This window comes from Macrosteles quadrilineatus, unplaced genomic scaffold (assembly GCF_028750875.1).
Source record: "Macrosteles quadrilineatus isolate MER2022 unplaced genomic scaffold, UCM_ALF_1.0 Scaffold_5__1_contigs__length_97177068, whole genome shotgun sequence".
Taxonomy (NCBI): Eukaryota; Metazoa; Arthropoda; class Insecta; order Hemiptera; family Cicadellidae; genus Macrosteles; species Macrosteles quadrilineatus.
Window position 1 is genome coordinate 26,029,322 of NW_026542598.1, and position 18,852 is coordinate 26,048,173.

Sequence of the window (18,852 nt, forward strand, 5' to 3'; positions counted from 1 at the left end):
AATAAGGGTACGGAGATTAAGTTGCCTATTTAAATTAGGTAGTTATTCTGATTTAGGACTTAAAAATATAATTCTCAAATTCCGAAGGCTTAATATAACCATAAATAGGTCTATTTAGTCCAAAATTACTATTTTAGAGTGCCATTTGGAAATAAATTGTACTGTAATTATTGCTCTTCTGGATAAATCCATTTAAGATGTTTTACAATGCATCGATCCCAATAAATAGATTATCGTGATTTATTAATTTCTAAGTGTTTATAATGATACACTAGTGTTCTGAACATTTACATAACTTTTTGGGTAAACTTTCTGTTAGAAAATGTTTACGATGAACCCTTTTGGTAAAAGGCTACATTAGTAAATTATCTCTGGGGATCAAACGAAATAAGTTCTCATTTAATTTACACAATCATCGCCACATGTTAGCTGACTTGCTGATAATCTAATGGCTTTATAAATAATCACCATAGCATAATGTATTAAGTTACAAACAAAATAGTTATGCCTAGGCTAATTGTACAGTAACTTTTATCACATTTTGGTGTCCTGAACAAAACTTTAAAGATTGATATCAAAACAACATATAGTTATTATATAGCCTGCGACAAGTTATTTACCGTACTTGCTTTATAACAGCAGGCCTAATTTCTAGCTCTACTCCCAAGGCTATCTTGGTTAAAGCCCTTATGAATGTTAGCTTCTAAACATGATGTTACTGTGTTTTGCTTAACACAATTTGATTGTCACGTAAATAGGCCTATGACTCTGTTTTCAAACTTAAAGTGTAAAAGTTTAGTAGTGTAGTACTTTACCTATATTCGGTTTACTTAATATAGGCTTTAATTAGTTGCAATATTTGTTGAATTTGTCATTATAGGCCTAATAGAAAATCTATGTTTTTGAAGTGATGTGTGATTCTAAATCAAACATGTTAAAGGCGTCATCTTGTAATCCAGCTACTAGGAGGTCACGAATTGTGGATATTTATAGGCATGCACTGTGGATGGGATACTCCCTGGTGTGGATTAACGTCCGTACGAGTGAGTACTATGACTATACGCAGTACTATCCTGATAATTAGACCAATTCGTATATACCGAGGAAAAATGTGGTTCGGATTCCACTATAAACTGTAGGTCCCTTAGTTACCATTAGCTGTATGGGCTATTAATTAACAGTTGTGTCTAAGGAATGTCGGCCTTAGTCACTAACAAGACTACAAGATCGCGCCACTCATCTCCATTCATACTTGGCTTAAAATACCTACTATGTATGGTCGCCATTTCATTGAACAGTAACAGTAAGTAGGCCCTAATTAAGCACCTTAACAGACTTAGGCTACCTAACCAAAACTAAAAGTGAGATTATGTAAGACTGTATTAAAGAATTTGATTTATTTTCCGTTTGGTGCTGAAATAACAGGTAGGTTGTATTCCAGCATTAGACGAAGGACTTGAAAAGCCGTTCTATATCTAAAAATACATTTATCTCTTATATTAATACGTGAGGGCTGTTTTTTGTGAACAAAACTCCTCCGTTATTTCTGGACCGATTTTAACGTTTGAGGTGTCAAATGATTCGTCTCAACTCGTAGTTTTGCATAAAAAGGTTTTAGAATTTAAAATCTTACGGTACCCTTAACTCTCTCTTGTCTCTTACGAAACGCTCTCAAAGGGCGCATTTTCCCCATAAGAATTACATTGAAAAAAAATTTAAAAACAAAAACAGCTGTATATAAAAATAAACTTACCAGCTTTTTGGGAGTAAATATTTATGTTTGTAATATTTAGGAGGTTTTAAACAAATCGAAACCGTTAATCAGTTTTGTTGGAAGAACAGAAAATTTCTTGAATTTAAAGGAGAAACATTGAAAACAGGAGGAGGAGACAGTAAAAATGTATATATATAATTAAGAGGAAATCTTATACTTATGAGAAGAGTAGAAGAGAGGCTCGGTCTCACAGTAGGGAATCCAGGTACACACTCACTTGGGGAGATGAATCATTTTTGCCAGTTATGCTAAGCAACTTATTTTGGAAGTAAAAAAAACCATGAAGAATATACACATCATGTTGTCACAGTGGTAAAGTAAACCTACCTAAGTTAAAGCCAGATCAAATAAATACATGCGAGAAATGTTTACTGGTAACAGCTTTAAGTCAGGAAACATTTGTTGAAAACACTAAAAAAAAGGCCGGGTCCAAATAATACTAAAATATTTTTACAAGAAGTGTTTATTTATTATTTCAAAGTGCTATTAAATAGCGTGAGTATTTCAACTAGTTACATAAGCATTTAGTCGGGTCTTTTAAACTCATCGAAAATTATGACTGCTATTTACTGAAGTTTTAAAATAACTTCTGTATAATACCGGTACTTGACAATTACTCGATTTCGAGCAACAGGTACACTAGTTATCAATTAAAAGCTGAGTGAGTGCTGCCCTCTCCATATTTTGTCAGTTACATTACATAACAAAGCAACATAATCTTATCTGGAAGGGGCGGATCTCAAGGCGCTTCATCTGGATTGTCGAATTACTGCACCCCGCAGTCAGTTATTCTGAGACCTTCAACGTCCCAGGCACTAGATGAATGCCTAGATTCTACCGATCAGTTCCTCTACAAGAAGGCAACTCTCTCTTATCAGATTGCCAGGAGTCCTTACAATATATATTGCCAAAGTTAAGTTATTACCTCTAAGACCCTCACAGTTGAAAGCAGGTGATCAGCAGTGCTCTCTGACGAAAACTTGGGAACAATTGTCCTAAATATAAATAATCTAAGAATGAAGGAAATGAATTTTGTTAGACTGCTTGTGTTTGGTACGGCTTGTATTAGCCCTGCAAGCTTTAAGCTAACCTTGGCAGCTGACTTCAGGATGGAACCACTAAAACTACAGTAGTCAGAATCAAACCTGCATCCTTCTGATTACTAGAATCAGTGGTGTAGCCAGGTTCGGAGCACTCTGGAGCAGAAATGGCTCAAGCCGCGCCCCTCTGAATATCAAATATCACCCTGCTTGATGCTTGGTGATAATTTCGCCTCTATCAAAGGGTACAATAATGATTGTGTCTCTGCCATTACGCAGAGTTAATCATTCTACCGCGATCATGGGAGATGTTAACAATTTTGCCACAATCTCGTGAGACGATGGAATGTTCAAGATTCTGCTGCGATCGTGGGCAATGATAGTAATGTCTTCACCATCGTAAGAGGTGTTCAACATTTTGCCTCTATAGTGGAATACTATGACAATGTTTTGACTTCGCGGGAGATGATGAATATTTTTCTGCGATTGCGGGAGTTGTGATTATAATACTGCTACGATCACAAATAATAGTCATATCCTACATACTAATAGGCAAGCATGTTTCTTGAAAACCTTTTTCCTCAGCTCGTCTGCATCGCAGGGAAAATCGACGCATACTGTTAAAAATAAATTTTCCTGTAGATATGCAGAATCCCTTTATAAATAAAAATAGGCTAAACAATAAGCCTATCTAAAATCTAAAAATGTCTATAAGAATCCAAAAAAGATTAACATGGACCTTATGGGTTGCCATGGTGGTGACAAAATAACAACCAAATATAAACAGAAAAAAGACTAATGGAAAAAAAAACTAAAAAGAAATTCCAATCAGATGTTTTTTTTATTTACAGCGTGGGGTGAAAATAGAGACGTCAGCTGTACATTACATATTTTTGTCGACTTTTCAACTGGACCACATCTAGTTTATGATAAATACACACACCAAATGTATGATTACTAAATCTACACATTCTATGCTAATACTGATTTTCTACTGTTAGTTCTAAATAAATCCTGTCGATGTATAAGCAGCCTGTCCCAATGTGGCCTCAGTTAACGTCCAAACTTTTAGGTTGGGATTCAGTTATAATAAATATTATCTATATATTTAATACGCGACATAAAACTTTGTGAACAATAAGGCTTTTTTGTTTTAAGATTTAACCCCACATATTATATACCAAAATGTTCGTCTAGGTGAGTAGATGTGCAAACTGGCATTAGATTTTCGTAATATATCCTTTTAAGGGTGTGGGCTGCCCTCAAAGTTCCTTCCATAAGGATAACATTGTGATTGATTTGAATGTTATTATATTCTGAAACAGATGTCAATACATTAGTTTACAGAAAAATTAAATCCCAGCTGTTTTGTTTGGTTTTGAAATGTAAACAGTTTGCGTGTTTTTAAAAGTAATTAGAAACCCGGCAAAGAAATGTTACCTATGGGACACGACGGGAGAAAAGTTTTACATTATTATTTCGTTTAAACATGCCAAGGACCCGACGACAAAGAAATATTGCCGGTCGGACACGGCGAGTCAACATACGGCAAGCAATACAAAACGTAAGGACGAGGAGCTGGAACTTATACTTTGGCGAGATGGCATTAAAATGTCAGAAATGTGGTGCGCTACATTTTAAAGAACAAAGAGGACGAGGCGAAGGATTTTCATCCTGCTGCCATAAAGTAACTTAATGGAGCAAGCATTTGAAGAGAAACTACAAAGAGAACATTATACGCCTTGGTACAACTCTGCGCTCGCAATGGTCAGCACTCGAGCTAAAATTGAAGAACATAACGATGGAGGGCCTTTCATGTATAAGGTGCACGACACAATTTATCACTTAATTGGCACCTTTCAACCGTCAGAAGGGGAGCATCCCACATATGCCCAAGCTTATATCTACGGACGTCGAAACCGCTGTTCAAGAAAGAATGCTAAACAAAGCTAATGGCTCTTGCAGCACTGAACTCATGCACATTTTGACTCAACATTTGGTTGATATTAATCCATACGCGCAAGTTTTCACCATGATGAGCTCCGTCCTGCAAAATACTCCTACTGAACAGCAAAAAGACCTTAGCATGCATATAGCCAACGATCGAGCTCAAGACAAACGTCAATACAACGACGCAACTTCAAACGACGTTGCTATAATATCCTAACTTATTATTCGTGCGAATTCGCACGGGTTCTCCTAGTACATAGTTATTAAACAATTTCTACTTTAATGACATTTAGTTTGCAAAATAACAACATAATTAAAGAAAGGTCAAACTTAGTTTTAAGGAAATATGTCCAATATTTGAAACAAAGACAATATTATTTCCTCCGAGAGGCGAGAAGTATCTCCAGAGCCTCTGCCCTCTGCTCAATTTGCTGCAGCATTGCTACGCCACTGTCTAGAAGGAACTATTCAGCTTCCCAGCTAAATTTTTTGGATCAATTTAGAACTGAGTCTAAAACCTTATCTATTAAAAACCAATAAAAATTATCCGGAACAAAGTATTAAAAAAATAATACAAATAAGACAAAAATGTTAGAACCCCTGCAGTGTGGTGTGGTATATGGTACAATTTTAAACTACTACCGTATGCCCATAAGAATAACATTGCATCTTTAAGGGTGTAACTCTTAGATAAAAGTAAATTCATTATGAAAACTATTAAGCTTTCGTAATTTTGACCTGAATGATGACTAGGCCTAGGCCTATACCAAATTTCAGCCTTCTAGCTAGTCTGGTAGTTGGAGAAATAGTGACAAATCAGTCAGTAAGGACTTTGATTTTCAAAGATAAATATAGCAGTTATCAATATATAAATTAAAACTATCTAAACCAGTACCTAGTCGATATAATATTTTATGGTACTGCTATATCCTATTTTAAATCAACAAGTAAAACTGAGCCCAGAAGTAGGGATGTAGGTACCAGAGGAGTGCAATAAGTCAATGATACACATTTTTATGTAATTAGTTAAAAAAAAATATATTTACCATACTCGTGCATATAACACACACACATTGCCATGCTTTGTGATTCCTAACCATTATCACATAATACCAATCAAGATCACTTTTGAAATAGGTACTTCCAACACATGAAACATCATAGTCTTGGCTTGTCACAAGTTTTTGAACAGATTAAAACACAACAGGTCCAATAGGCTCTGCTCGCAAGCTATTGAGGTCCAGTCTTGAATCTATGGTATCATCCAGTTCTCCAACCATGACTCTAAAACAAAACAAAAGATATAGTAGGCTATTTGTGTTAGTTTTTTTAATAAAAATACAGAAATAAAATACGCAAGAGTGACAGAAATAAAATACGCAAGAGTGGCCAATTAATGTTAAATGTAGCATGGGATATCATAAAATGGATTTAAATATGTAGATAAACCATAATAAAAAATTGTTTTATTTTAATTTGTAATATATAAAAAATGATTTTTACAATAAGATAAGGCTCCTCATACTAAGAGTTCAGTTGAGCAACAGGACAGAGAAGTAAGGTAACACAGTACACCTATGTGGTGTCTAGGGGTAAAGTCCAGCACCACCCCCTCGTTCTCTTGTACTACAACGCTACAGTGGAAGAAGACCCTGCGCTCTGTGCTATAAGAATTTCCACCAAGTGCTCTTCCTTGCTCTTCACAAACTAGAGCTTTAAGCGCACAGTCGTCCCATAAGCGAGTTTCCTCCATAGCTTACTTCTCTGGGGCGACAGTAAGGGTGCAGCCACAAAAGGTGCAAAAATAGCTGGCTCGGATAGAGGTCCAAGCCTGGGCCATGTTAACTTGTCCACGACTATAGTCAGTCTTGATGATGTTGAAAGAAATGGTTAATAGCATGAGGCATGTCGTACTGTTCTCATTGAACATGTAAATAAAGTGTACTGTCTAAAGTCTAGCCAAAAAGCCTGTGAGTAAAGCATGTGAAAAAACTTGCCCAGTGTAATCAAGTGATAATGTTACAGATCTATACTTGATACAATAAAGGGGTTTCCCTGTAACATCCCTTTTCCAGCTGTCCTACTTAACCAATTTTTACAACTGAAGTGTCATTTTAAAGCTTATGATCTAGCGCACCTGCTAATGGTATTAAAAAAATTCTTCTCAAACTTAAAAATGATCTTGAGCCAGCAAAACCTCATTTTCGGTCCTAGGTACAAAATATACTATTAAATAGGCTCTGGCTACTTTTTAAAAACTGTAACCTGATTGAGGTAGGTATCACTTTTTATAGTGTAGATTTAAAATCAACGAATCTACTGTAAACAAGGGTACTTTCCTGTTGAAGGGAATATTCATTATTATCAATGATTTTTTTTTGCTACGTCATTTTATTTTTTGATTCAAAATATCTGTATTAAAAAAATTGAAACATATCAGCTGACGATAAATAAATACTGTCGAGTATCAACATTAACAATTAAAAAATAAAATATACACAGTATTGAAATGAACCTGTTCTTAACAAACCGAAATTGCTATATTTCAAAATTCCTAATGATATTCCCTGCATGCCTTTTCTGTTATAAACCGGAACTTCGAAATGGTATAGCAAGTTTGGTTGGTTATGTTAGGTTAGTCTAGAATGATTTCATTTCTTAATCCTAATATAACTTAATATTTTTGGATAACAAGATAAGTTGTTAACTTGTATTTAAATGTGTTTGATGATATTAAAACAGAAGGAATAGGCTATGAATCGTAAAGGAAAACAAAAGTTTTGATATATCGAAAAAACAATCGATAATAATGTTCCCTTTAACAGGACAGTACCATAAGTAGGCTAGTTCTAATCAACTAGGCCTAACTTTTTAAACAAAAATAAACTTGAAAAGCCAATTGTGTATTTCACTGGATTCCTTTTGTCACAAAGAATGGTCTTGGACCCTATGATACTGTGAAATTTGCAGCAAAGTGTTACGGGTCCCCTTGTTAGGTTAATTATTTATATAAAAACATCAATAAATTATTTTAAGCAGTTATTTAACTAAACAATATCTTACAGATTGTTGCAGACATTTTTCATCACAATACAAGTAAAACAAAGTGATTAAATTAGACATTATTGTAAAATAAACCACTTAGCTATGATACACCACCAGCTACGAGTATTATTAAGGAACGCGGCAGCGTTCCGCCCCGCCAAGTCCCCCAGTGGTACACAGCTGCTGCAGTGTATATATACATGACGTGACAAAGTGGCTTTTTTACTCGTCTATAGGGGTCGCCGGAATTGTACCCCCCTGGAATTGTACCCCCCGGCGATCGTTGACGTCATTTTGACGTCACGCCTAGGGGGGGTACAATTCCACTCCGTACACTTTGATTTGAACGAAATCTAATCTATTTAATGTGGGCAAGTGATCAGTGAACCGGATTATTATATTAGATAAATAAATGATTATTTAAAAAGAGCAGGAGATGTACGGCCCGGAATTGTACCCCCCTGGAATTGTACCCCCCGGAATTGTACCCCCTGCCAACATCAAAATATTTATGTACGGGGTGGAATTGTACCCCCCTGGAATTGTACCCCCCATCAGAAAGCCAAATAAGTACGGGGTAGAATTGTACCCCCCGGAATTGTACCCCCCTCTTGGACAGCTAGCTTGGCTTGTGTACGGGCTGGAATTGTACCCCCCACCCACTCGATAAACTTAATTGGTATTATGAAAATGAAGTACAGTAGTAGAGAATGCCTTCTACAGTGACATATGTTAGATTTTCAAACCTGTACAGTAGCCTATATAGTGATTGTACTAAGGAACTATAATAGTGAAGAGATTATCCAAAAATCTGGCTTCGCCACTTTACTTCCCCTCGGGCCGTATTCATATTTTATAAATTTTCTTTAAACCATAAACAACCTGATTACATCTATCTTCTATATATATTTAATAGAAGATTCTATATATTTAATAGAACGCGACATGAAACTTTGTGAACAATAAGGCTTTTTTGTTTTAAGATTTAACCCCACATATTATGTACCAAAATGTTCGTCTAGGTGTGTAGATGTGTAAACAGGCTTTAGATTTTTGAAATATATCTTTTTAAGGGCATGGGCTGCCCTCAAAGTTCCTTCCATAAGGATAACATTGTGATTGATTTGAATGTTATTATATTCTGAAACAGATGTCAATAAATTAGTTTAAAGAAAAATAAATTCCAGCTGTTATGTTTGGTTTTGAAATGTAAACAGTTTGCATGTTTTTAAAAATAACTAGAAACCCTGCAAAGAAATTTTACCTATAGGACATGACGGGAGAAATGTTTTATATTATAGTTTCTATTATACATGCCAAGGACCCGACGGAAAAGAAATATTGCCGGTCGGACACGGCGAGTCAACATACGGCAAGCAATGCAAAACGTAAGGAGCCCAGACGAGGAGCTGGAACAGTTAGTGGCAACGTGTACTTACAAAATTGCACTGACTAATACAAGAATTCAGCAGCATTCACTTAGCGAGATGACATTAAAATGTCAGAAATGTGGTGCGCTACATTTTGAAGAAGAAAAAGAGGACGAGGCGAATGATTTTCATCTTGCTGCCATAAAGGAAAAGTGAATCTACCACCATACCGAGAAAGCCGTTATATCCATAGCCTACCAAATGGAGCAAATCATTTGAGCAGAAACTAAAAGAGAACACTAGATCGTGCAGCTCTGCGCTCGCCATGGTCAGCACTCGAGCTGAAATTGAAGAACATAAAAGGTGGAGGGCCTTACTGTATAAGGTGCACGACACAATTTATCACTCAGTTGGACCTTTCAACCGTCAGAAGGGGAGCATCCCACATATGCCCAAATTTATATCTATGACGTCAAAACCGCTGTTCAAGAAAGAATGCTAAACAAAGCTAATGGCTCTTGCAGAACTGAACTCATGCACATTATGATTCAACATTTGGTTGATATTAATCCATACGCGCAAGTTTTCAATAGTTGTTGTTTTAATTGTAAACAGTCAATAAGTTTGCTACAAACATTTACTGACTTGGTTGAAATGAAATATTTACTATTTGAATTTTGGGTTGGCGTAAATATTCCAATGAAAAAAAGAGAGATCCTGGATAAATTGATATACTAAAACTAAAACTGAATTAACACTGTGCTGCATTTCTTAGTAATAATTGAACTAGCCGATTTGCAAACAATAGAAACATAGGAAAGTCATAGAACACCACCAAGGAGAAGAAATAGAAATAATGTGTTTTTTTTTTATTATTATGGACAACCTAATGCGGCTATGAGTAAGGTTATTTGTAGAAAACGCTAAAAAACAAGATCAGCTTTTGAAAAATATTTACAAGAAATGCTGATTATATCCATCTGTTATGTACCTCTTAAGTATTCCATAATCTTTAAGTCGAATAAAAAATCATGTCATAAAAAATTATGACTGTTATTCGTTTTAAAATAATGCATGTCATACTTAGAAATTGCTCGATTTCGAGCAACAGGGACACTAGTTTTACTAGGTAAAAAGAAACAGGGTCCGGCACGTACCACGGTCACCTTTAACTACAGGCCGCGGCCTGGTAGAATTGGCAACGTCCCAAGTGGTGTTTTTTAGTGACAGACGTCCCATAAGATAACATGGCGAACAGGTAACATCAGCTCATCACTTACCTTTTGATTATTGCACATAGGCCTAATAACTAAGCTAATTTAGTTTGTATACAATAACTATGCTATAAGAATGCAATGATTATTTATTAATGTCACTCTTTTCAACGTAATTTAATATGACCGTGAAAAGAAGTTAAAGTATTTCATTTTTGTTCATTCAAAAATGATATGCATTATTGTTCATTCGGTAACAAATTATAAACCGCTATTACTGGCAAAGGTGGACAAAATACCTGTTGTAAAATTTAGTTGTAGGTATCTGGTACAAAGTATTTCACGGTTTGTCAAAGTTTTAACCTTTGTGAATTCAAGCTAACCCATGAACAGTTAGTACTTGGGAAGGTTAAGAAAATATTAATGAATAACGTACAAAGAAGTCTGTTAGGCCTCTCGCACTCGGAATGGCCTTAATTTGCAGTTTCTTAGAATATCCTTTCACAACAAGCAATTCATTAGGTGTCGGGTAACATATGGTTCAGTTCACTTTCGTGTGATTCCCCTCTAATATCCAACATAACTATTGGTTTGATTTTACTTGGTAATCATAATAGACAAGCTCCTGGGTGAAATGGGGGGGTACAATTCCAGGGGGTACAATTCCGGGCCGTACATCTCCTTCTGTGGTCACCAGGGGGTACAATTCCAGGGGGGTACAATTCCGGTCCTATAAGAAGGGCTAGACTGCCGGGGGGTACAATTCCACCCCGTACACTGGCCAAATAAAAGTGAGTTCTAATTGAGGGGGTACAATTCCAGGGGGTACAATTCCGGTCCGTACAGTTTTTTAGATGCCAGGGGATTTAATCAAACCACTCGTGCATAACAATATCAAAGTTTTATGAGGGGGGTACAATTCCAGCCCGTACACGCCGTTTTGGTCGAGAAAATGAGACGTCATCGTGACGTCACTAACCTGCAGGGGGTACAATTCCAGGGGGGTACAATTCCGCCACCCCGTCTGAAGAAACAAAAGCTATTAAAATAATTATTCATCTACTGGATAGGGGCACTCATTCTCAACAAAATAAAAAAAAGAATTTAAAAAACGGTTGTGTTTGAGCCAAGAAAAACTAGTTTGAAAATTCACAAATTTTCCGTGTTCTCCTTCTTCTCCTTGAATGTTGACGGACCTACAGCCCAAACCACTGGGACAATTTTAATGTTTTGTATGTTGTTTGAAAGCCCTTAACGTGTAGATGTGCCTTTTGAGGGTCTCAAGTCAGTGCGTTGACCCATAAACCCTTGGCAAGCCCTCAAAGTACGATTTTGGCCCATTTAAATAACATGGGATTAAAATCAAAACAAAAGAAGGACCAGCTGCGATAAAATCTCATTTAATTTAAATGTTAGAGAAATTCATAGCAACAGCTGAAAAATTATTTTAAAACTTTTATAAAGTATTTTTCAGGTATACCGAATTATTTGAACTACTTACTATATAAAATTACTTAGAGCAGTGTTATTCCCCGATACTTTCCATTGAAAAATGCAGTGTACCGACCGATAGTACACTGGTACAGCAGCTCGTCATTTTAACAGTTTAATACTACTTATCAAAACATATGAAACCTAGGAACTTGAAACTTAGTAATCGGGAAAATCACTCTATGTATGTTAAACAAGCAATTAAAAAGTGATATGTAAATTTAGGATAAATGAGTTTTTCAATATTTGTTTTGTCTTATGCTATTTCTAACAAACCTAATCAGTTTGATTACTTTTTTACTTCTCTAATAAAGGCTCAATTTACACTAGTCTTTAGATATACGGGTTTAATTATCAGAACACTTATGTAACACCAACGCATTTTATGTTGTTCAATATGACCATTGATGAAATTTGAAACTGAGTTTAAGCCCAGGGGGTTTGTTAAATAGTAATTTTGGTATGTGTGTCAAAAAGTTTTTAATCGGTTTGAAGCAGATAAGACCAAAAATATAGAATTTAGTTCTACACAAACAATATTATTGAAATTAAATGAGATGTAGTTGTGCCGTGGTCTATATATCAGAGAAAAGAGGATTTTTTTTCTGTTGATTTTCTACAAAAATAAATCAAATCTAACAAAAAACCACTAAGTGGTAACACTTTCCCCGCCAAGTCAGCAATCCAAAAAAGATAATAAATCATTACTTTTTCCGCCAAGAAAAACAATGTAATGTATGTAAGTTTGGCAACTTGTCGGCAGACTTTTGCTCGATCACTTTAAAAAATACCATAAAACTAGTTTCATTGAGCAAGTATCTCTCCCATTAGTACATTGCCAGGTGAGAGCTTATTTTACAAAATTCGACCTTATTTGTGCCACATTTCCTAAAATTAGGGATGGACGGGATTGAATTTTTAGTTCGGGACGGGACGGGACGGGATTTTTATTTCCTTCCCGATTTTCGGGACGGGACGGGACGGGATTTTTTTCTGTGCATAAAAAGAAAGTACTGTATTGCAGTTACCAAAAAAAGACATACGAAATCAATTTTTACCATTTGTGGCACTGATCTATAAAAACCAAAAAATGGGTAACAATTTACAGGTACCTATAGTAACTTGTGACTCGCGGGTCACGGGGTGATCGTCTGTATGACTCGCGGTCACGACGCGATCGTCGGTAGGACTCCGCGGTCACGGCGCGATCGTCGGTATGACTCCGCGGTCACGAGGTTATCGTCGGTATGACTCGCGGTCACGGCATGATCGTCGGTATGACTCGCGAACACGGCTCGATCGTCAGCATGACTCCGCGGTCACGGCGCGATCGTCGGTATGACTCGCGGTCACAGCGCGATCGTAGGTATGACTCGCGGTCACGGCGCGATCGTCGGTATGACTCCGCGGTCACGGGGTTATCGTCGGTATGACTCGCGAACACGGCTCGATCGTCAGCATGACTCCGCGGTCACGGCACGATCGTCGGTATGACTCGCGGTCACAGCGCGATCGTCTGTATGACTCGCGGTCACGGCGCGATCGTCGGTATGACTCGCGATCACGGGGTTATCGTCGGTATGACTCGCGGTCACGGCGCGATCGTCGGTATGACTCCGCGGTCACGGCGCGATCGTCGTCATGACTCGCGGTCACGGCATGATCGTCGGTATGACTTGCGGTCACGGCGCGATCGTCGGTATGACTCGCGATCACGGGGTTATCGTCGGTATGACTCGCGGTCACGGCGCGATCGTCGGTAGGACTCCGCGGTCACGGGGTTATCGTCGGTATGACTCGCGGTCACGGCTCGATCGTCAGCATGACTCCGCGGTCACGGCGCGATCGTCGTCATGACTCGCGGTCACGGCATGATCGTCGGTATGACTTGCGGTCACGGCGCGATCGTCGTTATGACTCGCGATCACGGGGTTATCGTCGGTATGACTCGCGGTCACGGCGCGATCGTCGGTAGGACTCCGCGGTCACGGCGCGATCGTCGGTATGACTTCGTCTCCTGCGTTCGCGGACCTATCGCTCGCAATAACGGCGTTATCGGCACTCGCGAAGCGGAAAAATAGCCGACGATCGGACCAAATCCCGTCCCGAAAAATTCCCGAGTCAATTGTAATCCCGTCCCGATAATCGGGAATATTTTTTTCCCGAAAAATTCCCGAAATTTCGGGACCCGTCCATCCCTACCTAAAATCATAATAGTGATGGTTTTATATTTACTGATTACCTCGAAATTATTATACTTAGTTGGACTAATTAATTAGAGAAGTTGATTTGTGAAATAATTATCCACGAACGTAACTTAAATGAAAAAAAAACCAAGCAAAAGTCTGCCGCCAAGTTGCCAAACTTACATACATTACATTGTTTTTCTTGGCGGAAAAAGTAATGATTTATTATCTTTTTTGGATTGCTGACTTGGCGGGAAAAGTGTTACCACTTAGTGGTTTTTTGTTAGATTGTTATTATATCATACTACGGGCTAGACTACTAACATGTTGTCTCCCCTGATGATGTGTAGGCCAAGGACGACTTGTTCGACTCCCTGAGTCATACTGTAGACCCTTTCATGACTATCATCCAGAATCAAGTTGATTGTCTGGTCGAAACCTTTTAACGTACCCTGGAAAATGTTCACATATTAAAAAAGAAGCTGAAATTGTTTCTAAAAACAATAGCCTACAGACAGAATATTTTTTGATACCCTTGATTTGTGAATTTTATAATCATTTGAAGTTAAAAGATTTTGTTAGTTATCGCTCATTATCATTATTATTAATTAAGATGAGCCGCCTAGGTGCGTATTTTATCCTAAGGATGAGTGTAGAATGAAGTGAAATTATCTGTGTAGCTTTGTTACTGACTAAGATCAGCTGTTCCTTTAGCCAGGATCGTTTATTTAAAGCCCAACGATCAGGAACAGCTGGGTCCAGTTTCGAACCTTCAAAAAGCTACTGACTCTTCTCAAGATTGATCCGGCAACCTTTTGATTGATAGGTGAACAACCACTCAGCTATTGATCTCGTTATGTATAATATCTCATTTAATGTCTGACATGTTGAAAAAGTATCTTTGGATCCCAGTGGCTGTTTGAGTTCCCTTGTTATCCCAATCAAGTCAAGATTTGTTCACAATTTGATTGTTAATGATTTTATGTGTAATCGAGTGATTTACATTATGCATTTATTTACATTTACATTTTGGTTCTAATATACTGTATATGCTTTACTGCAACTAAATATTGTTAAATAGGGATTAGGAGAGCATCTCAATATCAAAGGAGGATTATATCTATCTATTAGAGTAAAACAGAGAGAAAAATAATGGAGGCTAAGCCGTTTCTGATGGCCTCTTTTTTGATTAATCAAAAGACTATTTCGGTTCAAAGATATCTTCAACACTCACATAGATGCACAAAACCATCATTTTTTAATCGACAACTGTTATCTGAACTTAATCTTCACAGCATTTGCAAACTACAAGCACCACATCGGGCAGTTTATGTTGTCTAGCTAATTTTCAAACTTATTTGAATTTCTTATTGTGGCTTTGGTTAACCTGGCTTTCGGTTTAAGGGGGGGGGGTTAAAAGGGGTATTACAGTACCTACATAAAACATTTTGGGTATTTATGGTACATAAATGCACAAATATAAAACTTTGCAGCTTGCAACATCAAACCCCCCTGTGGGCACCCCTGATCTATACCAAAAAGCAAAGTGATAATGATGAAAAGGTTGCAGACTAAGAAGGCAAGGAATGAAGAGAGAATCAACAACTCGCCAAATACATGTAAAGGAGCATAGGAGATTATAAATGAGCAAAGAAAGTCCAGTCCAAGTCCTTTGATTCAGAAAACACCGGATGACTGCAATACCTTCTTTGTCCAGGTTGCTGAGAATATTGTTTCTGGCTTACCAGCTGTGCAAACAAGCATGTGAAATATCTGGATTGATAGGGATCCAACTTTGGAACGCTCTAGCTTGTTGAAGGTGAGTATACAGGAAATTTAAACTACTTTGTAAATGATTTAAAAAATTCTATTAGCCAAGATGTTGTAGTGGAGGAACGAGTGAAATGACTCAGTCCGCATCATCTGCCTTCTGAGAAAACTCAGATCAGAAATAAAACAACACCATATCTTAGGACTGTATATCACGCCCTCTTCCACAGTCATATAAAGTTTTTTGGTTCTGTGGGGTCACTCTGCATCTGTGCATCAAGGTCTGCTTCTGAGAAAGATGGCACATTGAGTAGATTCTTGAAATGCTAAGTGCTCCCCGTGCTAAGATATTTACAACGCTCTTCCCAAAACCGCTAGAGATTTGGAGCGAAAGCAATTCAAAAACTTACTCCTTAAGGTACAATACTAGTGAAAAAGCCACTGTACTCTTTGGCCGAGCTTGAAGAGCCACTTTTTCCTCCCTGATGACATACCCTATAAGTTACCATCCAAACAGCCACATGAGTCTTGTAGTTTTTTGTAAAAATATGTTTTGTAAATATTAGTTTTTAGTGATGTAGGTACCTAGGCTACATAATAAATTAGGTCTATTGACACAACCTATCTGATAATGTCGGTCATTGATGAAGACATCAAGTATTCAAGTAAATATTGTAGGCTACACTAAAATTATATTTAAAATTAAAATGTTAAATTACACATTTGTTAAAATTCATCTTTTTGATCTTCTAAAACTGTAAATCAACCATTGACTTTGCACACTGCAATACACTTTTCATCCCTAAAATCCTAAGCATTTTTTTGTGTTGGACGTTTGGCAATGTTTGATCAAGACTGTTATTTTCATGGACATCTTTTTTTGTTCTTTGGTTGAGTAAAAAAACAGTACTGTACGGTAACTTATTTGTATTTTACAACTGACAGTTCTATTCGGTCATAAAAAACACAGAATTTAGGGGACATCAACACACTCATTCCCTAACTAAGTTACTGGACTCAAACAGACTTTTGTTTGTTTTAAACAGATAAATTAGAACATGTTACATACCACAAAATTTCTTCCGTCTGCAGTAATGATCGAAACGGTCCCTGTAAATAAGCTAAGGAAGAAAACATTGAAGATACAGGCAAAACTTAAGTTAGCCTACTGAAAATAGATCTGTCTTAACAAAGTTTTTATAACAAGTAGTAAGTTACGGTTTGTTACTTCCTTAATACTGTAGTAGCCTAACTATGTGCGGATCATTAAGTTAAGTTTTGCTGAAAGGCCAGCCACATGACAAAAAGTAGGATTAGCATAATAAAAATGCACTTAACATAAGTAGGCCTATTTAAGTAGACCCCTGGCTATGATTGAACTTAGAATTTAGTAAGTTATAATCCAATCAATAATTAATTCATAAATATTTCTAAAAACTTTGAAAGTCTATCTGACCTCACTGTAGCCTAATTACAATGAATAGGTAAGTTAACTTAAGTTAGGCCTAAGTAATTAAAGGAAAGTTTGGTTTGGTAGGGTAATCAGCAAGTTTGGTTGGTTAGGTTAGGTTATGACAGTAAGTTAATGCCTAATCCATCCTCAAAGTTGTTTGAAACTAATAGCGTTCATTGTACTTACTTTACTTTTACTTACTTTTATTATTTGTCGAAGGAGCCGAAACTCCCCGACGACTACCCGGTACCTAGTTGCCCTTAACCCGGGACCCATGGCGTAGGCCGGAGCTTATGCACCAATCCTGAGCACACCATGGGTGGATGACTTAAGGCCATCAAGCTCACCGGCTGCCGAAGCAACCCTTCGGAAAGAGGGTTGCCCCTCAAACCTAACCAGGGATACCGGCTAGGCCTACTTTAACCACAGAGGAGTGCCTTGGACCCATCACAGTGCAAGCAACACTTGGGACCTATCTAATCCCTGACAGGCTGAAACCCGCTATCAAAGCCAGAGGAAGGGTACCGCCAGCAAGCTGACGGGGGAACCCCAACCACCCATTTCCACCACTACCCAATCGAGGCCATCCCATTGCTGGGAAACCAGGGCCATTCACGTTCATTGTAGGCTACTGTGATAATTGCCTTGATTTGAATACAAATAGGAATAATACACTGAATAGGCCTAGCTAAGGCTTATTTTTAACTTTTTTTAATAGGCCTAGTCTTACAATAGGCCTACTCTTTAAAAATATTAAATTGCTTACTTAGGCCTAGGCCTATTAATACAACTAACTTACAGCTGGCTATGGAACAAAATAAGTAAAATTTAACATTTATTTATGATGGACGGACATAGGCCTAAGATAACTTAGCACTGTGGACACAGAATATCGTAATGTAAAGTATAATTACATAAAATAAAGGATACTGTTTACATAGCCTTCAAGAGCAGAAGCCATTCTCCTCGATAGCCGATAACGCTATGTTACTTCGTGTTGAAATTATAAATCAGGATTCAATTATAGCAGATCTTCACTATACTTTTATTGCTCTAGTTTTTAAACAGACAGAGTTTGAAAGAGAAACCTAACCTAACCAAGTGTCTTAACCTCACAATCACAATCAAATTGAAATGAAATTTGAAATTCGTTCGTACGCGTACGTATACAGCACGATTTCATTTCAGTTCCATTTTCTCCCAATCGGCAATCACAGTCCTCGGTTTTTTACCAATCCACTGCCACTCTACGGGCTTTACGGCTTATTTTTTTCCATGTAGCTTTTTAGTTTGTTTTATAGATAAGCCGTCTGTTAGTGAATTTCCATACAGGAAATACACTTTCACGGTAGGTCTCGGTAAAATATTTATATTATATTCTTGATTAGATTCATGAGACGTATAATCAATGGTAAGATATAGACTAGACCAGGACTGATTTACTTTTTTTTAAATTCATACTTTGATAATCTAACATGTTTAAAGGAATATTTATTATAGTGAAAATCCATTGCGTAATTCGCTTGGTCTGCCCCCAGTTTGCTGCATACTTTCACGGC

The 18,852-nt window shown here is 37.3% G+C and overlaps 1 protein-coding gene across 1 annotated transcript; it reads right to left on the bottom strand.

The window, feature by feature from the left end:
- Positions 1 to 5,760: 5,760 nt before the first annotated feature.
- LOC128995005 (U6 snRNA-associated Sm-like protein LSm8) lies at positions 5,761 to 18,343 on the bottom strand. Its single transcript, XM_054419871.1, has 4 exons — positions 18,224 to 18,343; positions 16,910 to 16,950; positions 14,395 to 14,522; positions 5,761 to 6,048 (listed from the first exon to the last, which is right to left on the bottom strand). Exons 1-4 carry the CDS (start codon positions 18,252 to 18,254, stop codon positions 5,958 to 5,960), a joined length of 291 nt encoding a protein of 96 aa, XP_054275846.1. The 5' UTR covers positions 18,255 to 18,343; the 3' UTR covers positions 5,761 to 5,957.
- Between the last annotated feature and the right edge of the window lie 509 nt (positions 18,344 to 18,852).